We start from the raw sequence: 24,979 nt of genomic DNA, 5'->3' as shown, positions 1-24,979 counted from the left end.
AGTTTTCATAATTTGTTCTGATATCGGATTTATATCGGTATCAGTATCGGCCTGACGGCTGCAATATCGGTATCGTATCGGAAGTTAAAAGTTACCGCTCAGTGGAAACGGGCCATAAGAGATTTCAGCTGCTGTCTGGGCTTTCCTCCCTTTCTTCATGTGTTCAATACTTTTTCCCTGCGTCATTTCATTATTTTTTATTTACACAGAACTTCATATGTAAACTAATTTGCTTTTATTTTATTTTCAAATATGCATTTCTTTGGTTGTTATCAACATCTGGTGAACATCTTTGAAGTCAACAGCATGTTTAGAAATATGTTCTCTAAGAAAAATGGTGACGTGTTCAATACTTATTTCCCCCAGTGTAAATGAATGCATGTGCATAATCTTCGCTTTCATGTATTTGCTCTGAAAACAAGTGATGTTGCCAGCAACCACGAGCAATCTATCACAATGACCTATTGATTTATTGATCTATTGATTGTGAACTTCCTTTTTAGGGTTTGAACAATAACGAGTGCTCCAGTCACAGTTTTGGCAGCCTGGGGTCATCGAGTGACAAGGAGTCCGAGGTGAATATTTTTCACATGCAAACTTACAGAATTAGATATTTGAGCTCTGTTTATTGAACACTTTCTCGTGTGCTTTTTCTATAAAGAACTCTGACATAAAGAAAGGAGGATTGCCTGCATATTCAGTGAGTTCGATAGTATATATTTATAATTAAAGTGAATAATTATTCATAAATAAGCATAATTATTCATCAAAATTATATTCTGATGACTTTTACTTATATTCAATCCAAGTTTATTTGTATAAAGCTGTCCAAAGCAGCTTTACAACAAGTTGCACATTATTACGACATCGCATTCAGTACATAAGCATAGTTAACCTGCAGCCTGTCACAATAATCAATATATCGACTTATCGCACAACACATGGACGAGACCTCAATCATTTTTGGTGATGTAATATATATCGCCCATACATAACTAATTCTAGCCATGTTTTAGCTGATTGTGCAACATCGTCTGTCTCTATTGGAGGTGTCAGTATTGTAAAAAACACTATAGTATTTAGTAGAAATTAAAATAAATTAGTATTCACATGGCTGGTTGTTGGACTTATGAAAAATAATTGTTTGCATTGGCCAAAACTGATTAGCTGAAGTCGCACCAAAGTAGAGATCTGCGCGGGACTACATTTTGAAGCCCGCTCTCGCCAGGTTTTAGCCCGAACCTGACCACTCCCGCTTATATTTAGCATTTGTTGTCCCGCTCCCCGCCCCGCCCCGTTTTCTACCCGCCGCACTTGATCCCACTAAAGAGCGGGGGGAGAACAAAATCGAAAACCACCCAGCTATACAGAGTCCAAACAGCCTACAACAAGCTGTCTGTATAAACACACACACACACATAAGCACCAAGCACTCACACACAAAGCTCTTTCTCGCGCGCATGCATGCACACACACAGCAACAAACAAGCTGAACACAGCATCAAGCTGTCTCATTCACACACATACATACTCGTGCTCGCTTGCTCGGGAGTCGGGAGTGATATTGCTAGATGGCCCGCTTCCGTCAAAAATTAAATCAGTTTCCGACCGCTTCCGCGCTTAATTCGGAAATTTTATGCAGACCTCTACACCGAAGCGACAGCCAACAGAGGGTTTGGCTTGGTCTTAAAGATATAAAGGTTATATTTTAGATTAAAGGCTCTCCAACAATCTGATATGCATGTAAGGTCAAAAAATGCTTTCATTGTCTTATAATATGCATTTATTTTTACCTAATTATACTAGCGATAGCCATATGAATCGTTCAGCGATTCAGTTGTTCCCAAACCCCTCCTTAGCGCAAAGCTAATCTGCGCTGATTGGACCGATGACAGCCTGTTGCTATTGGTCAACAGCGGTTCAGCGTGATACAGAGTGAAATGCCCACCACGGCTTATCAACAATATTGAAGTAGTCAAGAGTGCAGAGTGTATGTGTGAGCAGGAGTTTCCCGTATTTCAGACCCATCTCCCGACACCGTCCTGTTTTGTTATTTATCCTAGAAAACTCCTGTAATTTCAATCTTCCCATTTTCCCCCATTTTTTTTTCTTAATATTGCCTGACTTCTCAGGGCATAACTCTTCTATTCATTCATTCTGTTTCCTTCAGCTCAGTCCCTTATTTATCAGAGGTCGCCACAGCGGAATGAACCGCCAGCTATACTGGCAAATGTTTTTATGCAGCGGATGCCCTTCCAGTACTGGGAAACACCCATACACACGTTCACAATTTAGCCTACCCAACTTCCCTATAGCGCATGTGTTTGGACTGTGGGGGAAACCGGAGCACTGGGAGGAAACCCACGCCAACACGGGGAGAACATGCAAACTCCACACAGAAATGCCAACTGGCCCAGCTGGTACTCGAACCAGGAACCTTCTTGCTGTGAAATGACTGCAACACCTTACCACATTACTCTTCTATGATAGTTTGATCGTATTTGTTTTGTGTTTGACAGCATCTGTTCATACTCACTGAAAAGAGCACCCGGGATATTAATAAAAATTCAATGGGTTTGGAATGATGTGGTAAATAATGCTTGAATTTTTAAACGCACAGTAGCTGTCATTTGGTGAACCGTTTACGGCTCCTGTGAGGCCTGAATCCACCTTCAGACGGAAATTGGTTGAAGCATTAATATTGATCATATTGATTTAGTGAATGGAGTTATTGATTGAATGGATTATTGACGCTTTTTTCCTGTTTTCCTAAGACTCCAGAGAAGAAGCACTCCGAGTCATCCAGAGGAAGAAAGAGGAAGGTTGATAACCAATCTGAGAGCAGCCAAGGTAACGTCAACTTCCTGTACTTAAATGAATTTTACAGCTCCCCAAGAGTGAAATATTTGAGTTTTACCATTTTTGAATCCATTCAGATGATCCCTGTGTCTGGCAGGACCACTTTTAGCTTAGCTTAGCATACATCATTGAATCGGATTAGACCATTAGCATCTCACAAAAAAATCTATAATTTCCTAAAAAGTTTCCTATTTAAATTTTTAGTTGTAGTTACATCATGTACTTAGACCATTGGAAAATGAAAGGTTGTCTAATACTACTAATTCTGACGTAATAATTTTTGGAGTATACACTACCTGACAAAAGTCTTGTCGCCTATCCAAGTTTTAGGAACAGCAAATACCTTGACTTCTAGTTGATAATTTGGTATCAGAAGTGGCTTAAATGAAGGGCAAAGGCCTCTAGATTACGCTTATTTGACCACAATAAAATAGGATCATGCCTTGATATTTAATTATTTAATAAGGACAGTAAGGTCTGACTTTGCTTAGACAGAAGTCTTCACTGAACAGAAATGATGTCCAGTATAGAATATAAAGTCATGCTGCAGTGGAGACAGAATGAATATTGTGTCTGACTCCATCATGAGCTTGGAGGACTGCATCCATACATCTCTGCAATGACTCAAATCACTTATTAATAAAGTCATCTGGAATGGCAAAGAAAGCGTTCCTGCAGGACTCCCAGAGTTCATCAAGATTCTTTAGATTCATCTTCAATGCCTCCTCTATCATCGTGTCCCAGAAATGCTCAATAATGTTCATGTCTGGTTACTGGGCGGGCCAATCCTGGATCACCTTAACCTTCTCTGCTTTCGGGAACTTTGATATGAAGGCTGAAGTATGAGAAGGAGCGCTATCCTGCTGGAGAATTTGCCCTCTCCTGTGGTTTGTAATGTAATGGGCAGCACAAATGTCTTGATACCTCAGGCTGTTGATGTTGCCATCCACTCTGCAGATCTCTCGCACGCCCTCATACTGAATGTAACCCCAAACCATGAAGTTTCCTTCACCAAGCTTGACTCATTTCTATGAGAATCTTGGGTTTATGCAGGTTCCAGTGGGTCTTCTGCAGTATTTGTAATGATTGGGATGCAGCTCAACAGATGATTCATCAGAAAAATCTACCTTCTAACACTTTTCCAAATAATCAACTAAAAGTTATTATTTTTCTCTTACAACTGGGATCGACAACAAGACCTTTGTCAGGTAGTGTAGTTCCTAGCCATATTGACATAGAAAATTGCTAATTTTAATTTTCAGTCAGTCTTAGTACACAGTGTAACTACAGAAGATTCAAGTTTTAAATTGGAAAATTATCTAAACCTTTTTTTTTTCTTGAGCGAGATGCTAATGGTCTAATCCGATTCAATGATTTATGCTAAGCTAAAAGTGCTTCTGCCAGACCCGGAGATCGACTGAATGGATTCAAAAATGGGAAAACTCAACTGTTTAACTCTAGGGGAGTTGTAAAATGAGACCATTTCCAAAAAAAAGTGGAGATTCATAGTTTGTTTGAAGGCTTGGCATTTCACTTCCAGAATCATGTGCTTCATGATCTTTTTTTGAAGGGGGAGATTTTTGTTTAATGTTTAGCACAGAAATGATGCAGTGCAATTACAGAAAAGTGATTGCATCCACTGACTTATATATTTGTTTTACCTCTCAGGAAAGTCTTCCGGCCGAGGGCCCAAGATCAGCGATTATTTTGATGTGAGTACAGCTTTGTGAGGATGACTCTGCGTTTATTAGCTCTGTATTAAATGTCAGTCAGGAGTCATTGAGCTTTTAGTCAGACTGCTGCTGCTGCTGCTGCTGCTTTTTCTTTTTTTGAATGGCTGTTCGCTTCTGTAGATGTTTTGATTTGTGGAGTTGTGAAATGCACATTATTGGTGACCCTGTGATGACGTCACATCCTGTTATTATGTTGTGTGGTGTGGTTAAAAGCATCATTTCATCTTCTTGTAGTTCCAGGGAGGAAACGGATCGAGTCCAGTCCGGGGTCTTCCTCCGATCCTGCGCTCGCCACAGAACTCTCACTCTGCACCTGGAGCCATCGTAAGTCCTGGGGTTTGGGGATTTAAAAGGATATTTCACCCAAAAAATTATATTGTCATTATTTACTCATCCTTTGCTTGTTCCATATCGGTTTGAGTTTTTTTTTGCTCTGTTGAAAACAAAAGAAGATATTTTGAAGAATGTTGGAAACCGGTAACCATTGACTTCCATAGTAAGGAATTTAATTGGTTATGGGAGCCCAATATTCTTCAAAATCTTTTGTGCACAACAGAACAAACTCAAACTGATGTGAAACAGGCGAGTAAATGATGACAGAATTTTTGGGTGTACTATCTCTTTGGGTCAGCCTTACTTTCATTCACACTAATCAACTTAATGTTGAATATAATTTTATTTTAATTTTATTAATTTTCATAATTTCCCACCTTTAATATTGTGCATATTCGTGTTTTTTCATTTACAGTGCTCAGCATATTTTCTGTAGGATGCTTTACAGTAATATATTTGTGCATATATATTAGATTAGGCAGTACTGAAGCCAAATTCAGAGCTAATCTTAGGAAAAAAACTATGATAACAGTCCAAAAATTAGAACACCCAAAATTATTTTAGGGAAAAATATTAAGTAATAAATTTTTTTAAAGTCGAGGGGAAAAAAAAAAAAAAAAAAAAAAATATATATATATATATATATATATATATATATATATATATATATATATATATATATATATATATATATATATATATATAATTTATTTTTTTAAAGGTGATTTTTCTTACTTATTATTTATTATTTATTTATTACTTAATATTTTTCCCTAAAATAATTTTGGGTGTTCTAATTTTTGGACTGTTATCATAGTTTTTTTCTAAGATTAGCTCTGAATTATTGAAAAAAAAAAAAAATATATATATATATATATATATATATATATATATATATATATATATATATATATATTTTTTTTTTTTTTTTCTGTTTAAATTAAATAATTAAAAATATTATTAAATTAAAAAAATATATATTTTTTTGCACTTTTTTTTACATTTTTGCAATTTTCCACTTGCATTTAAATGTATTGTCTTTCCATTTCTAAATATGTTTGATGACTAAAATATTATTTTATTAAATATATCTGTTTAATAAATCTGTTCAAATGCACCAAAATATATGGCCTATATTACCACTGAGAAATGAATAAACATTTTTCAAATCGGCCGGACTCATTTATACTGAGCACTGTATTTATTATTATTATTATTATTATTATTTTATTGGTGTATTGTTGTTTAGAATGTATGGAAAGTGTTAATATTGCAACAGAAACCGAACATATTGTTGTGGAATGCCCTGTTTTAAATGTTATTATATTTTTATCTGGAGATATTTTAAATTAAATATTTTTAAAATATGAATCCAATTGTTATCAAAAGTAAACCCTATTTGATAAAAAAAACATTAGATTTTCTTCTTATGATTAGGATTATTATTATTATTATTATTATTTATGTATTTTATCTTGTGTATTATTTATTGCTGTTAATGACTTTTAAGTGTTAGAATATTTTTATAATAATAGAAAAGTCATATTTATAAAATGTGGTAAACTTGATCTGTTTTTTTGCCTTGCCATAGCCAGAGAAGCTGATTTGGCAGTAATCTTAAAATGTGTCATCATCATCATCATCAGACTGTGCATAAACATGTTTTTATCATTCAGTTTTTCTGTATAATTTGTGATGTAATATTATGTTTTTTTTTTTTGGATTTTCACTTGAAATATCTTGGCTATATTTATGAATGAGTGAGTATGTATCCATGTATTCATATGCATGTATATAAATATGTGTATATGATTGATTGTGGCGAGGCAGTGGCGCAGTAGGTAGTGCTGTCGCCTCACAGCAAGAAGGTCGCTGGTTCGAACCTCGGCTCAGTTGGCGTTTCTGTGTGGAGTTTGCATGTTCTCCCTGCCTTCGCGTGGGTTTCCTCCGGGTGCTCCGGTTTCCCCCACAGTCCAAAGACATGCGGTAAATTGTCCGTAGTGTATGAGTGTGTGTGTGAATGTGTGAGTGGAGGTTCATTCCGCTGTGGCGAAACCCGGATTAATAAAGGGACTAAGCCGACAAGAAAATGAAATGAAATGATTGATTGTGTATGTATGTATACATATGTATGTATCTATACGGGGACATATATGCGAGAGGATATCACGTGATACTGAAGTGTACAAAAAGGAGCACCTGATTGTGATGAACACTGTCTGATGAAGAGCCGTGTGGCTTGAAATGTTACACGCTTTGTGTCCGCTTTTTTAATTTAATCAATGTATATTTTTGGAGTTTTGGTGTTGCCGCCTTTGATGAATATTGAATTTACATTTTCCAACAAAAAATATGTTTCAGGATCAATATAGATGTTAAGGATCGCATCAGGCTTGGTAGACAGCAATGATTCTGAGACATTCAAAGTCCACAAAATTAACCAAAACAAAGTCGTATTTACAGTTTTTGTTTTGCCTCATAAACGTGTTTGGAGCTTCGTATGAATACAGCTAAACCACTGAAGTCACGTGGAATATTTTGGCAATATTTTTGGTTCTATTTGTGTCTATGGAGGATGAGAGAGCTCCAGGATTTCATCTAAAATATCTTAGTTTGTGTTCAGGACATAAAAAAGATCTGAGGGTATTGAAACAACACCAGGATGAGTAATTAATAACAGCATTTTAATTAACTGATTTAAAAATGATATATTTTTTTAATTGATTTCATTTTTGCGTGAACTAATCCTTTAAATAACACCACAAAATCATTTTAATGCTGCTGTTTTTCCCTCTCCAGGTCAGACAGAACAGCTCATCACCCACCAGCCTGTGTTTCATGGATCACACGATGAATCTGAAACAGCTGAGCAGCAGAAGTGTCCAGGTAATACTTGCATCGCTGTTGCTTTTTAAACACACACACTGCTATTCTAGCTGAAATGAAGGAAATACGACTTTCTCCAGGAGAAAAAAAAAAATAGGAAATACTGTGAAAATTTCCTTGCTCTGTTAAACATCATTTGGGAAATATTTATAAAAGAAAGAAAACTAAATTCACTGGAGGGCTAATCATTTTGACTTCAGCTGTATGATGCACTGAGACTGACCTCTGCCGTTCTCCACATTTAACTCGTTTTCTCCTCTTCTCAGACGGATTTGACACTGTTGAAACTGGCTGCACTTGAGAGCAATAAGAATCTTGACCTTGAGAAGAAGGAGGGCAGAATAGATGATCTACTCAGGGTGAGGAACAGACAGATGAGTTTCACCTGCCCTTGAGCTTCATTTTGCGCTTTTGGAAGCGGCATCTGAGTGCAGACTGTAAGTGTTTCTGATGTTTTCCATCCAGGCGAACTGTGACCTCCGCAGACAGATAGATGAGCAGCAGAAACTGCTGGAACGTTTCAAGGAGCGTCTGAACAAATGCACTACGATGAGTAAAAAACTCCTGATTGAGAAGGTAAGCTGTGTCTTATGTGCTTGCAGATGTGTATACATATGCCGATATATAATTTAGTAACTCAATATATTGTAAGAATATTAATTTCATGGGCACTTCAAAATAAAGGGAATAGTTATGTATTATTTAATCTTTTAGAGTGCCTGTTAATATTGAGTGGTTGTTCATCACAGCTGATGAAAATAAGACTTAATGTTGATTTATTTACAAACATAAAAGTTTTCATGTTAATCTTGCCTACAACATTGAAAGTTCAGTGACTATTTATAGTCTTCTAGTTTTAAAGAGTCCCTATTATGCATTAAAAAAAGTCATATTTAATGGCTTAAAGAGGACCCTAACACAATTTGGCTTGATTTAGAAGCTTCACAGTCATCTCGTCTTTTACAAATTCTGCTATTTGTTAGGAGTTTTAAGGAAGTCAAGACATTATGTGAAAACAGAGTTGTATGCAGCAGCTAGATTCTTAACTAATAGCCCGAAATATGCACACATCACTCCTATTCTGAGATCTCTACATTGGCTACCAGTGACAAAAAGAATCGAATTTAAAATCCTTCTCTTTGTGTATAAAGCCCTACATGGTCTTGGCCCTCATTATTTATCCCAACTGATGGTTAACTACACTCCTCAAAGACACTTGCATTCCGCTGATCAGTTTTTATTAATAATTCCAAAGGCCCACCTCAAAAGTAGGGGCGAACGTGCTTTTGCCATAGCAGGTCCTCGCCTCTGGAACTCTCTGCCATTAGAGCTAAAAAAGGCTTCGTCACTGCCTATTTTTAAGTCCAAATTAAAGACGCATTTATTTTCTAGGTCTTTTTGAAGCATAATGCCTGTTTCACACCGCAAGCGTCAGCGGCGCGTGAGCAGAGCGTGCGCAGCGCGTATGTCGAGCAGTAGCAGCACGCAGGCGTTTGCCTTTCACACCAGCTGCGTCTGCAGCGCGCAGCTCTTCGGCAGCTGCTGCAAAGATCAACCTATCTCTGTCTATTCTATCTATTTACCCATGTCTCTCTATTTACAAATACACTTTTTAATCTTTTCATCTGCACCAAGGCCCCTCCTATGCTGTTTCTTTAACCTGCAAATGTTTATTTTACAAATTTTATAGATCAAATAGTACTGTATGCTTCTCAATCTAACTTATATGAGAAGTGTCTACAGTCAGAAGACAATCGCCTGTGATATCATGTCATTTGTTTTTTGATTATCAGGTTGCTGTAGACCTAGTTATAATAATATTTATACAATATAGTTATGATGATATTTATACATGATCAAACTAGTGTTACTTTCTCCGCTTCAGTGATGTCCAGCGGCAGAATAACAGCTCGTTAATTCATGCTCGTGCAGAGGGTGAGACGGATAAAAGTAACCAATGCATGCCATTCTTTTATTTTTGTGTTGTCAGATTCACAGTGCAAACAGCTCCCGGTAGGAATAACTCGACTGAACATAAAACAAAGCCGATTAAAACGTTCTTGCTCTGCTCAGCTGCTCAAAACGGTCATGTTCTCTATCGTGTTCAGTGTTGGTCAACTGTGGTAGCATCTTTTAATTGGGAAAAAATATTTTATCATTATTATTACTACTTTTTATTTTTATTTTTGCTCTTTTATTGATAATTTTTCTATGTTCCTTCCTATTATGTGCTTATTGCTGTTTTTACTGTTTTATGCTCATATCATGTGTTTATTTTCTCTCTGTAAAGCACTTTGTCCAGCCCTGTGGCAGTTGGAAACGTGCTATAAAATCAAATAGAACTTGAAGTTGTATGTAATACTTGGCAGAGCTGATTTGGCATCTTTTTTAACCCCTGTTTACAATAACCCAGAGTTCCTGCCCAGCACCTCAGATTCTGGGTTTAAAACTTCAAATACGTTTGGGTTATGCAGACTTTGTGATCTGTTTGTGAACTACCAATATTTAATTTCTTTAGATTTCTTCAAATTCGGGATTATATTTTTAAAAAGTACTACACTTATTACTAATCCTTCCATGTCAATCATTGAGAAGATTTTGTTGAATCCCCCTTCCTGTAAGCAGATCACATACTTCTATAATGCTCTTTGTACTTATGTAGAGGTGAATACTCAGGAACTTAAAAGAATATGGGGGGGACTTCAGCTGACCTTTACACATGAGGAATGGGAGGCAGGGCTTGAGTTCCATATTGACATAACGCTGACACGGCTAAAGACTCGTTACAGCAGCAATTCATTTGAACCATTCTGAGTCGACTCTTTCATAGATGAATCAACAGTTTTAAACATTGTGCACTTTAAGATTAAAGCCTTAGATAGATATTTCACTTCACTTAGAGCTGTGTCACACACTACATGGAAGGTCATTTTCAAAAACCCATAATATGGGCTCTTAACCCTTTACAGTAAGGTTGCATTTGACTTCAGGTAAGTTGAATCTGCAAAAGCATTTATTAATCTTAGGTGATGTTAAAACCTTATAGTGCATTTAAAAAAGTAATATGTGTTTTATGTTAATAGCTTTAAAATCAGTTTTTCTGTTTTTTTTTTTTTTTTTTTTACACTAATTTAAATGTGGATAATGTCAGTTGTTGACCCTCAAGTGTGTTTTCGTCTCACTAGAGCACTCAAGAGAAACAGTCCTGCCGGGAAAAGAGCATGCAGGACCGGCTGCGTCTGGGACACTTCACCACAGTCCGACATGGGGCATCCTACTCGGAACAGTGGACTGATGGTTATGCCTTCCAGAACCTCGTCAAGTAAGAGTCTCACACAAAGTCGGAGTTTTTCCTATCCAGTCTTTTTTATTTACGGGAACACTTCACTTTGTTTGGAAATTGGCTCAATGAGCACAATATTGAAGTTTAAGCTGATATAATCTTGATTTTTATGTTCCTGTTTGCAAAAAAAAAAAAAACACACACTTCTGAACTGGCAGAAATATTTCAAATTTATCAGTTTTTATATTTCGGGTTAATAATAAATCAAAGACCTGACAGCAGAATAGAACTTAAATAAAACATCAAGATTAAACAGTGAATTACTTTTGATATTGTATGTAAATAATTATACTCTATATTAACTCTCTTTTTATTTTTTATTTATTTATTATTTATTGTTTATTTATTTATTTATTTATTTTCTTAATTCTCTTACTGTTGTTGTTATTTTTAGGTTTTGTATGTTATCCTGGAGTTGTTTTGTCGTAATGTGTTGTTCAGATGTTTAAATGTCTTATTTTAATGTTGAGAACCCACCCCACCTCAAAAAAAGAAAATAAATGAAACGCCAATAATAATAAAATTGTTAAACAAAAGTGTTTATTTAAGCAAATTACGCATCTGTTGACACAAAACTGCATCTGCCATTGTTAATTTTAATTTGACTTTTTTTTTTGCTTTCTTTTTTTAATTTTGTATTTGTATATTTAAAATTATGTAGTTATATATCATTTTGTATAAAAATGATGTTGTTATATTTTATGTATTTATAATTATTGAATGTTCACAATAATGAAGATCTAACAATACATCTTTAAAAGCCACACAAAGAAAATTTTTTACTATTTTATATACAGATATAATATATGTATACAGATTATATATAAAACAGGACTACCCCAAATAAACAGATCAGAAAAAGGGGTAAAAGCATTGCTTATTTTCCTGATAATAATACAGTAATAATATTCTTTTCAATATGATAGGGCAAAGACTGCTTTCTAAATAATCCAAATATGGAGTCCATACTCTGAAAAACAAAAATCTGTTTTTTGTGTAATCTATGGGTTAGGTTTTTTTTTTTGCTTTTTAATATTTATTCATTTATTTATGTGTGTTAAAAGGCAGCAGGAGTGGATAAACCAGCAGCGGGAAGAGATTGAGAGGCAGCGAAAACTTCTAGCCAAGCGCAAACCTCCCAGCACACCCTCCTCCCAGAGCCCGACCCCCAATGAGTCCAAACAGAGAAAGACCAAAGCGGTGAACGGAGCTGACAACGACCCCTTCCTCAAACCCAGCCTGCCGACACTGTGAGAAATCAGCACGCACACACATACTCCCTCATTCACCTCCAAACCAGGACTCCCATTGACTTTTATGGCTGTTAGAATGAGTTCATTAGGACTGGTGTGGACCAAGGCTCATCATTCTAGGATAATCATATAAGCATGCATGATTTATGGAGCTACGGCTTGTGTAAAAAGTGTTTTTTTGCATTGTATTTTTGATATCATTGACATGTCTGTGTTCAGGTTGACTGTGGCGGAGTATCATGAGCAGGAGGAAATCTTCAAATTGAGACTGGGTCATCTCAAAAAGGTTTGTGCGCGTGCTACAGAGGAATGTGGATAAAGAATGATTGGTCACCATTGACTTCAACTTCATTGTTGGTCACAATTGACTTCCATAGTATTTAGTTATGATGGTCCCTGTAGACTTCTATACTATTTCTTTCCCCATGGAAGTCAATGGTGATTTTTCAATGTTTACTTCCAGATGGATTGGTCACCATTGACTTTAACTACATTGATGGTCGCTATTGACGTCCTCAGTATTTTTTCTTTATCAATGCTTCCTTCCAGATTGATTGGTCACCATTGACTACAACTAAAATGATGGTCCCCATTGACTTTCATAGTATTTCCTTTCAAATGTAAGTGAATGGTGACTATCAGTGTTCACTTCCAGAATTAGTTACATTGACTTCAACTAAAATGCTGGTCTCCGTAGATACTGATGGTCTGCTATACTATTTCTATACTATCTCTTTCCCTATGGAAGTCTTGGTGATTTTTCTATGTTTACTTCCAGATTGATAGGTCACCATTGACTTCAACTACATTGATGGTCGCTATTGATGTCCTCAGTATTTTTTTCTTTATAAAAGTCAATGGTGACTATCAATGCTCACTTCCAGATTGATTGGTCACCATTGACTTCAACTCAAATGATGGTCCCCATTGACTTTCATAGTATTTCCTTCCCAGTGTAAGTCAATGGTGACCATCAGTGTTCACTTCCAGAATTAGTTACATTGACTTCAACTAAAATGATGGTCCCTGTTGACTTCTATACTATTTCTTTCCTTATGTAAGTCAGTCGTGATAGTCTATGTTTACTTCCGGATTGATGGGTCACCATTGACTTTACCTTCATTGGTGGTCATCATTGACTTTCATAGTTTGATTCCCCTTATGGAAGTCAATGGTAACCATTAGTTGTTCAGAGACCAACAATTTTACAATAAACAGCAGAAGAATGATAACATAATAAAAACGACCCATAAACGACCCATAAAACTTGAAAATACAATGTGTGTGTGTGTGTTCAGGAGGAGGCAGAGATCCAGGCAGAGCTGGAACGGTTGGAGCGTGTGAGGAATCTGCACATTCGAGAGCTTAAGAGAATTAACAATGAGGACAGTTCTCAGTAAGCCCCGCCCACTACTACTACTACTAATAATAACCTTTATTTTAACCAGTAGAAAACTATTTCTTATTTACAATATTTAAATATTAAAATAGTTTAATACAAATTATATTACTGTAGATATAAACAAATTCTACTAAAATGTATATTTTACATAATATTCACTTCATTTAAATATTTACAAACATACATTTTGTTTGTGGAGGTCTTAAATATGGGTTACTGCTGTTGTCATGCAAGTTTTTAAAAGTTATTTTAAAAGCAATTCAACCAGAGAACAAACAAACTGATTATATCAGGGGTCACCAATCTCGGTCCTGGAGGGCTGGTGTCCCTGCAGGGTTTAGCTCCAGCTTGCTTCAACACACCTGCCTGAGTGATTCAAGTATACCAAGTAAGAGCTTGATTAGCTTGTTCAGGTGTGTTTGATTAGGGTTGGAGCTAAAATCTGCTGGACACCGGCCCTCCAGGAACAAGTTTGGTGACCACTGGATTATATGAACCATATTTTATTTTACTTTATTATTTTTTTTCTGCAATTCAAATGATGCTGTTTCTGAAAATTATTAATCACATTCTTAAGCCTGGTTTATACTTCTGCGTCAAGTGACCGGCGTAACCCACGGCGGATGCAACGCGCGCAGTTGTGCATTTATACTTCTGCGCGCTGTCTCTGTTGGTCTGCATTAACACTTCCGAAACGCTAGTTGGCAGTGAGGTGTAAATGTTCCCCTGTGTCGAGTTTCTTCGCTGCTGTTTTGCTTTTCCTGAACACTTCCGGGATGTACAAGTGGCTCAAACTCGCTAATTTGAGGCAGGAATCGGCGGACGAGCAACAACTTTAACTATGAGGTAAACACAAAACAAAACTTTCCATCCGGAGCTCCTTCACGGGACTCCACTCTTGTAAACAATCGCTCCATCAGGCTCGCACCATTCGCGCGGCTCTCGGTGCCGCCCAGACTCGTCAGTGCTACCAAGCCGACCAATCACAGAGCTTGCGCTACGCGTCGTTGCGACGTGTAGTTACATTTTTTGTGAGGTGCACAACAGCGACGCCGACGGCCACGGCGAAGGGCTATGCGTCAGCGCAGTAGCATACGTCAGCGTTTGACGCAGAAATATAAATCAGCCTTTAATCCTTCTCAAAGTATTGTTGGTAAAAAGCTGTGATTATGCCTGACCTTTATATTTTTTTGTAGGTTTAAAGACCATCCAACTCTTAATGAACGATATCTTCTGTTACACTTGCTGGGAAGAGGAGGTTTCAGTGAAGTTTATAAGGTATTTCATTTTTTACATTATTATTATTATTATTATTATTATTATTACTTGATTTAAATTCAGTTCAGTTCATTTTTATTTCTATAGCACTTTCACAGTGTAGATTCTGTCATAGCAGCTTAATATAAAAGATTATAGTAAATTGAAACAGTGTCTGTCCAGTTTTCAGAAATTAAGCTCCGTTTAGTTCAGTGTGGTTTAATTTTCACTGCTGAAAGTTCAAACACTGAAGAACAAATTCATCGATGCGCAGCTCCACAAGTCCCACCCAAGCAAGCCTTTGGCGACAAATGATTCAAATGCTTACTTTCATATGGTTTTAATGCACGGTTGTTACATTTATAACAAGTCACTATTTAAAAGTTTGGGCTTAGGGATTTTAAGTAAATTAATTTAGTTTAATTCATTTAAAAAATAGCACTTTTATTTAGCAAGGATGTGTTACATTAATAAAAATGACAGTGGAAATATTTATAATTGTTTTACTCCTGCTGAAAAATATTAATTTTTTTTTTCACGAAAACATAATCAGCACACCTGGTTTAAACGTTGATGATAAGAAATGTTTCCTGAGAAGAAAATCGGCATATTTTAATAACTTCATGAGCCACTACATGAGCAAAATTCAGCCTTAAATACCAGAAATAATCATATTTTTAATATATCTAAATACAACAGTCATTTTAAAGGGTAAATTACACAACATTACTGTTTTACTGACTTTTAAAAATAAATAAAGAGACATGTTGGCTCAGTGGTTAGCACTGTCGCCTCACAGCAAGAAGGTCACTGGTTTGAGCCCCGGCTGAGCCAGTTGGCATTTCTGTGTGGTGTTTGCATGGTCTCCTCATGTTAGCGTGGGTTTCCTCAGGGTGCCCCGGTTTCCCCCACAAGTCCAAACACATGCGCTATATGGGGAATTGGAGGACTCAATTGGCTGTAGTGTGTGAGTGTGTGTGTGAATAAGTGAGCGTGTGGGTGTTTTCCAGTACTGGGTTGCAGCTGGATGGACATCCTCTGCATAAAACATATGCTGGAATAATTGGCAGTTCATTCTGCAGTGGCAAACTTAAAAGTAGAGACTAAGCAAGTAAAATTTACAAAAGTAAATAAATCCAGCCATGGAGCATATGAAATATAAAAACTAAAACTAAAATGAAAAACATTAAGATGTATCCGATACAAATGTCACTGTATATAGTGATAAACATGTAGAAAATTATCTTTATTTATTTTAATCATGATTTGATCAGTACCAAAACGTCATTTATACCATAATATGATCATTTCATAGAGATCAAACCAATTAAAATTCATTCATTCATTCATTCATTCATTTGTTCATTCATTCATTCATTCATTTTCTTGTCAGCTTAGTCCCTTTATTAATCCGGGGTCTCCACAGCGGAATGAACCACCAACTTATCCAGCACGTTTTATGCAGTGGATGCCCTTCCAGCCGCATCCCATCTCTGGGAAACACACACACACACACACACACACACATACACATACACACACACACTTCGGACAATTTAGCCTACCCAATTAACCTATAATATAATAACCTATATTAATAATTTATAGCCTCAACATACTTTACCATAGTAGAATTGCACACCTTTGACTCACTTAATACTGTTATGAAACGACAATCCAATATCTCAGATCTTCATTAAATTACCGTCGCTTTCATAGTAATTTATTGAGAAAGAGATATGGTTACAGCCAACCCAGTTACTAGAAGATGTCAGCCAGCCATAGAGATCAACTATTAACTTTAATTTACATGTCAGAGAGTTTAATTTATGATTATTGTGACTAATCAGACCTGTTTGGTGTTGTTGTGTTGTAGGCATTTGACCTGTTTGAGCAGCGATACGCAGCGGTGAAGATCCACCAGCTCAACAAGAACTGGAGAGAAGAGAAGAAAGAGAATTACCATAAGTATGTTGACCATCGTTTCTGATGTCTTCCCTTCCTCTCTGATGTTTTTCATGCTCACGTGTTGTTTCGTCCGCTTCAGACATGCCTGTAGAGAATACAGAATCCACAAGCAACTGGACCATCCTAGAATAGTCAAACTCTATGATTACTTCTCGCTGGACACCGACACGTGAGTCTGATTAAGTTATTGTTTTTTATTATGTACTAATAAAAATATATACAGTTGAAATCAAAATGGTTAGCCCTCCTGTGATTAATTGTTTCTTTTTGAAATATTTCCCAAATGATGTTTAACAGAGCAAGGAATTGCTCACAGTATTTCCTATTATATTTTTTCCTCTGGAGAAAGGCTTATTTTTTTTATTTCAGCTAGAATAAAAGCAGTTTTTAATATTTTAAAAGCATTTTAAGGTCAATATTATTAGCCCCTTTAAGCTACATATATTTTCGATAGTCTACAGAACAAACCATCGTTATATAATAACTTGCCTAATTACCCTAACCTGCCTAGTTCACCTAATTAACCCAGTTAAGCCTTTAAATGTCACTAAGCTGTATAGAAGTGTCTTGAAAATATCTAGTCAAATATTATTTACTGTCATCATGGCAAAGATGAAATAAATCAGTTATTAGAAATGAGTTATTAAATTATTATCTTTAGAAATGTGTTAAAGAAAATCTTCTCTCCCTTAAACAGAAATTGAGGAAAAAAAATAAACAAACAGGGGGGCTAAAAATTCAGGGGGGCTAATAATTCTGACTTCAACTGTGTGTGGTGTATTATGAGCCCTTTTAAAGGTGCTATATGTACGTTTTTGACTCTTCTAAGGTATAAATGTACTATAATATGCTTCCAGATGTTTAAGAAACATGCTAAGTGAACATTATGTAAAACAATGCTGAAGTCAGATATTCTGCTTTGAAAATGTGCGTTACGTGCCGAACTGTCTGTCTTTGTTTTGGTCTCTTTAATTGGGCCAATGGCAGTTTAGCCAGTTATATTTCAGCACCCTGGGTTGCCTTAGTGGAAAACCATGGAGTCAATCCAAGGACAAATAAACTTGCAACATAAAAGAAAAACTTTTGCAAGCAAAACATAAAGAATTAAGCAAAAAATTGTGAAAATCGGGGAAAATTGACTTTTGAGAAATAAAAAGGAATTTTGCAAACAAAAATAAAAATCAACTAGTAAAAAAAATTTCATATTTGCAATTTTTTTATATAATATTCATATATATATTCCAGTATTGCCTTTAGAAATCATCTCCAGTCAATTGCAATGCTCATTTTGATTTGCGAGTTTTACTGTTTAACAATTTAAAGAGTCCTCCAAAAAAACTAAGGATTTAGGTATTTTATTTAATCTTGATTAGATTTCTGACAGCGGTTCACGGCTGATTTCCTTTGTGTCATAAAGTCTTCAGCTGACGACGTCGCTTCATAGGAGGTAAATCCGGGCATGCCATACACGCCACAGTTTCTGTGACTCCGCCCCCTTGTCAAATCAGGGCCAGAAAGTGAAACGCACAGAAAAGCGAAGTGCAAAAAGAAAACTGCATCGCAAACTTGCGGTTGACTGAAAAGTAAATCAAAACAAGCGCTTCAATTGACTTGAGGTTTTGTAAAGGCAATACTGGAAAAATATTTAGCAAATATATGTTTTTTAAAAGTTGCAAATACATACATATATATATTTATTTTTGTTTGCATTATTCCTTTTTACTTCTCCACTTAATTTTCCCTTTGTGATATTTTTGAGATTTGCATTATTTTACAATTGTTGTGCTCAATACAAACAATGTGCCATTTTGGTTTGCCATTTATCTTGCTTTAGATTCTGCACTGTTCTGGAGTTCTGTGAGGGGAATGATCTGGATTTCTATCTGAAGCAACACAAGCTAATGTCCGAGAAAGAAGCTCGATCTATCGTCATGCAGATCGTCAACGCGCTCCGATACCTCAACGAGATCAAACCTCCCATCATCCACTACGACTTGAAGCCAGGTAAATTCAGTATACACTACAGGGCTATCTACAGGATATTGGCACACTGTAGTCTTGATGCTGAAACAACATATTGTGCAACCCTACTGTATACTCTGGAATATAAGTTTCATCATCTGAAACGTGCACAGACATGTATTCAACATCAACTTAAAAAAATGAAGCAAGAGAAACGCGTTCATATAGTGTTTGAGATGGTGTCAGTATATGTCCAGCTGTATGTATGATTTTTTTTAAAGGATGGTTATTTGTTACACAGACTTCTAAAGGAAGTGTTTTGTTTGTCTTTCAGGAAATATCCTGTTGGTGGATGGAACGGCTTGTGGGGAGATAAAGATTACAGACTTCGGCTTGTCTAAAATCATGGACGACGACAGCTATGGAGTGGACGGGATGGACCTGACATCACAGGGAGCCGGAACCTACTGGTCAGTACAGCACTGCACAAATACAGCTGAAGTTAAAATTATTCGCTTTCCTGGGAATTTATTTTCCAAATATTTCCTAAATTATGTTTAACAGAGCAAGGAATTTTTCACAGTAATTCCTATAATATTTTTTCTTCTGGAGAAAGTCTGATTTGTTTTACTTTTGGCTAGAATGCAAGCAGTTTTTAATATTTTAAACAACATTTTAAGGACAATATTATTGGCCGCCTTAAGCTATTTATTTTTTTGATCGTCTACAGAATAAACCACTGTTATACAATTATCCTAACCTGCCTAATTAACCTAATTAAGCCTTTAAATCCCAGCTGAATGTTAGTATATTGAAAAATATCTAGTGAAATTTTATGTACTGTCATCATGGCAAATACATGTTGTGACCGCTTTAGCTGTGCATTGATTTATGTAACGCAGGGGTGGCCAATCCTGTTCCTGGAGATCTACCTTCCTGCAGATTTCAGTTGCAACCCTTATCAAACACACCTGTCTGTAATTATCAAGTGGATTCCAGTTCCTAATTAATTGGTTCAGGTGGGTTTGATCAGGGTAGGAGCTAAACTGTACAGGAAGGTAGATCTCCAGGAACAGGATTGAGCACCTCTGATGTAATGTGACTTATATTTTACACAATTTAATAGCCCGTGATTCTGTTATAAAATCTTACGGTTTTTATTCATATAAATGAGATCATCAGCACAAAATTTACATAGTTTGCTTAGTGTTTTTTTTTATTTTTTGATTATGTGATCATGATCATTATAGATATTTACATTAGATGTTGCCTACGCTTCTGTTGTCTATTGGAAGAAATGCATCAATAGAGCCGCCATTTTAGTACAGGGTAGCGCTCCTATGAAATGGATGTAAGACCACGGTGCACTCTCCATCCAGAGCTGGAGATATACATGTACATATGTATATCTACATATGTATATATAAATGTATACATATGTATATATAAAAACCTGAACCACACTGTTCCAGTTACTATGACCATTTATGTGAAGCTGCTTTGACACAATCTACATTGTAAAAGCGCTATACAAATAAAGCTGAATTGAATTGAATTGAATTGAACATATATCTATGATCGGGAGTTTTCCCAGTGGTCAGTATGCAAATATTTTTTTAAATTAGGATAATTATAATATCATTATAAACACTTTTCTGTGTTGATGGATAAGTGACTGCACGATAGAGATGCTGAAATGACACCCGAATCCGCGACTTTATACTAATCATCCACCCGCCACCATCCCGCACATATAGTTTTATCTGATATATGTATCCACACCCAATCGTCGCTTTAATAATTTAATTCTGTGTATTAGGCATGATAGGTCACCTTCAGGGTCGGAGCAAACTGAACTGGAGCTCTTGGCAAAAGATGGTCATACCCTCCTACCGAAAGCGAAAACGAGAGATGGGGGTGTGATTGCGCATACGACAGCGAGGACTGGGGAGGTTGGGGGGGGGGGGGGGGGTGTTGTCATGGGCGATGCCCTCTCTATTCTGCTGCGCTAGGTGGCCGCCTGGGAACGCCACTATGAACGCGCCGGCTCTGGTCACTGAGGATATTAACAACAGATTCAGTGAGCTATAATCCGCGCATCTCTGATAGTAAAATAATATGTTAATCGAAAACGTTTTTAAATGAACATTTATTTATAAAAACAAAAGTTTGTCTTCAGACAACATGAAAGTAAAATTAAGACGTTTTAGCTTTTCCAGATAAAGGAACAAGATAACAAAAAGGGTGCCACTTCAGCCCAAACAGCAGCGATGTTATGTTTATTTGGCCTTTTTCTTCGCACTCTGCAAAAACAGAATAGCATCCATAGGGTACATGCCGAAGCATGCTAATAGGACTTTTAATTTGCCAGTAACCTGGGTTAAGCGCTTCCGGTGAACTGTATGCCAATGCGAAAACCAGTACGTTTAAGGTCTCAAGGTCTCTAAAATCTCCACAGATTTTTCAGAGTGATATCCGATATAAAGTGGGTCTCAGATTGTACAAGAAGCACTGCATTAAATTACATTTCCCCCCGCCATGTCTTTATAATATGAGCATATATTTTACCCCAGTATATTCAATGGAGCTTCTGCGCTAGCCAGCCAATTCTGACGGGCTCGTGCGAGTAAATGGCTTTTTGTCTCATTTATGCTCGAGCAACAAAATGAATGCCAGAGTTTATTTAACTAAATGTATTTTAATGACATTACAACATCAATGCTGTAAAATGAACTGTAAAAAATGGAAAAAGTGCACAATAACAGGTCACCGGAAGTTTATCAGTAACACTAGCTCGGCATATACCCTATAGTGCCTGGAATCGGGCCAGCTGCTCTGAATGAGCATTCGCTTTCACCGCTTTGAACAGTAGTCTACTCTTTATTCTTTATTTTGGGGCGTCTCATCTTCCTATTCTGCAAAGCCCACTCTCTGCTTTTTTCGCTGGTCCACTGCCATGTCCCGTTACATCCACCCGCAATTAATAATAATGTATTTTTTTATTACCCGACCCGCGGATTATCCGCAGCGCCTGCGGATATAACCGCCATCCGCGCATCACTACTGCACGAGCATTACCGACATTGAGCGTGCGTTTGTGATCATGGAAATGTATTATCCACCCTGAAAAATTGATCTTATCCATGTACTGAAACACACCCCCTCTACTGCTTTCGCTTATCATTCTAACGGAGGGAGCGATTTGTTTGTGAATGAATCTCCGTTATGAACAACTCGTTCACTTAGTTGACAGTAATACATGTTCCTGGCATTGCAGCATCTCATTGTCATATTTCTTTTTCATTGTTTGCTTATTTTATTTAACAAAACTAGCTTAAGCCTGGTATTTAGTGCAAGTTGGTGCTACTTTGCCATATGGTGAATGCAGTAAGAGACTGTATTATCTTCAATTACGTTGCTTGAGCACAAAAGTTCATACATATAAAAAAACCCGAAATCTTACCTATGAAATGTTCTGCCTTTATGCTTTGTTTACTCGTTGCTACAGCCTTACACGTCACTAAAAGTCCAGCATCTATTAGATTGGCTTTAGTCTTGACTAATGTGGTTGATTGACTTTTTTGTCCTGAGACCACTGTACATATGTTGCAGCACTATTGACGCATACTCAGGGTGCGTATGCGATATCTTGTGTACATGTATCTAAGGATGATGATGATGAAAAAAGCCTTTATTTGTGAGACACTTTTACATGTAGCGAAACTGGACCCCTCCGACCATACACAAACATCACACATTTCAGGGCGAGACAGGTCAGCGTTAGAAAGAGGAAATAAGATACATTATGCAGGGTTCAACGCTAAGGATTTTTTCTACTGGCCCGATTGGACCAGTGGTTCAGATTTTTACTTGCCCTGCCAAAATTTTCACTGGCCCCATAGAAGAAATAAAAAAGTTAGCCACATATATTAAATAATGTGTCACGAAATAATGTCAGGCGGTTCTTTCCACTGTTCTTTCCACGGACAAAACCGAAAAGAATGAATGAATGAATGAATGAATAAAAATAATGCTAGTAATTGTAGAATTTAAATATTTGAAAAATGTTAAAATATTTAGCAGTAAAATATAACAGTATGGAAAACGTGCAGGTATTTTATTGCAACACAAAAGGTGGCTGACTTAAAAGTGACGGCAAACTAAGCAAAGCATGACCTTCATTTTTTTTTGTCATGCTCTACCCATTTAAAAGTTTCCACAAAGTTAGAAACAGACATTTCCTTTAGCCTCATAATTTGATGTCACAGTCATGTTGCCGTATTTTAAAATTAAGTGACGAGGCAGCACTGCCCCGATCGGGCCAGTAACGATTCTGTCTACTGTCCCGAGCATCTCTCACACTGGCCCCGTGCCATCGGGCAGTCCTTATTGTTGAGCCCTGTTATGGATAAGGGAGGCAGAAAAAGCCCCTTTTCAGACTGTCCTTGAAGTAGGGCAGTGTGAGATCAAGGGAAGTAAAGCCCCAGCAACAAGCACATAGACATAGACACGCAACAGGGGATGTGGATGTATGAGCACTTTTTCTTTACTCAAATTATAGGAGTCATTATTAATCATAATGCATATGATATAATCAACAAAATGAATCATGAGATCATATGTTTACCTAAAGTGCTCTAATGTCACAGGTATTTGCCACCCGAGTGTTTTGTCGTTGGTAAAGAGCCTCCAAAGATCTCGAATAAAGTGGACGTGTGGTCTGTTGGCGTCATCTTCTTCCAGTGCCTGTATGGACGAAAGGTAAACACTTTAAACTAATAGCTAAAAGCCACACACGGCTATTGATGTGCAGTGCATTTTACGATGAAGCTGCGTTGAATGTTTGGTGTGTTTCTGTAGCCGTTTGGCCATAATCAATCCCAGCAAGACATCCTTCAAGAGAACACCATCCTCAAAGCCACTGAAGTGCAGTTTCCGGCCAAACCTGTGGCTAGCAATGAGGCCAAGGTTAGTTTGCCTTGTGACGTGAGTTTTTACGAACAGCTTGTTGCCAAATAAATGCTAAGTATTAGGGGTGTAACGGTTCAGGTCGATACGACACTGGGGTCATGGCTCGTTATGTTTTCGATACAGCAAAAAAAAGAAAAAAGCCAGAGGATTTCTCTGATTTTAATTTATTATTATTAGTGAACAATAATAACTGTGCTGTTCTCACGGGTGCTGCCTGATATTTCACAGATGATATTGACAAATAACTTATTTATTGCATACGTCATTTTAATACAGTCTTTTCATGAGCAGCAATATTAGTTTCATTTTGGTGAATGCATGCTCTGTAGCGATGGTGAACGCAGTATCAGTCACATGATTGACAGCATTGTGGTTATTGGATGTAAATGTTAGAACATCTTATGCTTAATGTGCAGATTTAGTGGCAAACACAATGTGACCTGAAAACTCTGTCCCATTAGCTTCACGGTGAATGCTTTAGTGATTTTCATAGCGGACTTTAAACACTGGAAGTCTTTTATCCACTCTTGGAAAAGTGTAAATGCTGGATTGCCATTCACCACATGATTACTAATAAGACGTGTCATTATTTGTAACTTTAGGTGGTTTCTAAAACTAAATCTGTCAGTTGTAAGAATCAGCTCTTTGGTTTAAATCATGTTAAACTTTGGGGATTCGAATCAAAGATTCGAACATGATTCACATATAATTATTTAAAGCTTACACTTAACTTAAGTATTTGTCCAGCAAATAGAACGTTTAGTGTAAAGCAATTCTGTATTATATTATTACGTGGCCAACAATAACAATATAAAAACAGTATCTAATTATTTAATGAGCCAAGTAGCAGTATCTGAAGCTGAGGCATTAACTTATAAAGCACACAACACACCAACACGGATCTTAAAACGAAACAAAAGTTTATTGCTACTCTATAACACAAAATACTAATCTACGTAAAACAAACAAATGCACATACATACACACGCACAAGCAGTTTGAGAAGAGATAT

At 36.7% G+C, this 24,979-nt stretch overlaps 1 protein-coding gene and 1 long non-coding RNA gene across 4 annotated transcripts in view; one reads left to right on the top strand and one right to left on the bottom strand.

The window, feature by feature from the left end:
- Window positions 1-11,277, bottom strand: part of LOC147843312 (uncharacterized) — a 77,865-nt gene extending 66,588 nt beyond the window's left edge. The window contains exons 1-2 of the long non-coding RNA XR_015493115.1: window positions 10,372-11,277; window positions 8,577-8,780 (exon numbers count right to left, since the gene is read on the bottom strand). This is a non-coding gene — a long non-coding RNA (uncharacterized LOC147843312). The remainder of the gene's footprint in view (window positions 1-8,576; window positions 8,781-10,371) is intronic.
- The window catches only part of tlk1b (tousled-like kinase 1b), a 44,951-nt gene that overhangs the window by 15,958 nt on the left and 4,014 nt on the right, over window positions 1-24,979 (top strand). The window contains exons 3-21 of one of the 3 annotated variants that reach the window (XM_087255044.1): window positions 504-575; window positions 662-700; window positions 2,775-2,850; window positions 4,528-4,571; window positions 4,827-4,916; window positions 7,725-7,811; window positions 8,078-8,170; window positions 8,277-8,387; window positions 10,997-11,133; window positions 12,219-12,404; window positions 12,627-12,693; window positions 13,706-13,803; window positions 15,006-15,087; window positions 16,943-17,034; window positions 17,114-17,203; window positions 18,869-19,038; window positions 19,331-19,466; window positions 23,646-23,757; window positions 23,857-23,964. In XM_087255044.1, coding sequence (XP_087111170.1) covers window positions 504-575; window positions 662-700; window positions 2,775-2,850; window positions 4,528-4,571; window positions 4,827-4,916; window positions 7,725-7,811; window positions 8,078-8,170; window positions 8,277-8,387; window positions 10,997-11,133; window positions 12,219-12,404; window positions 12,627-12,693; window positions 13,706-13,803; window positions 15,006-15,087; window positions 16,943-17,034; window positions 17,114-17,203; window positions 18,869-19,038; window positions 19,331-19,466; window positions 23,646-23,757; window positions 23,857-23,964 — 1,890 coding nt within the window. 3 annotated transcript variants of the gene reach the window in all.

This window comes from Danio rerio, chromosome 6, assembly GCF_052040795.2.
Source record: "Danio rerio strain M-AB ecotype USA chromosome 6, GRCz13ab, whole genome shotgun sequence".
Classification (NCBI taxonomy): Eukaryota; Metazoa; Chordata; class Actinopteri; order Cypriniformes; family Danionidae; genus Danio; species Danio rerio.
This window is presented reverse-complemented; position numbering and strand designations above follow the sequence as displayed.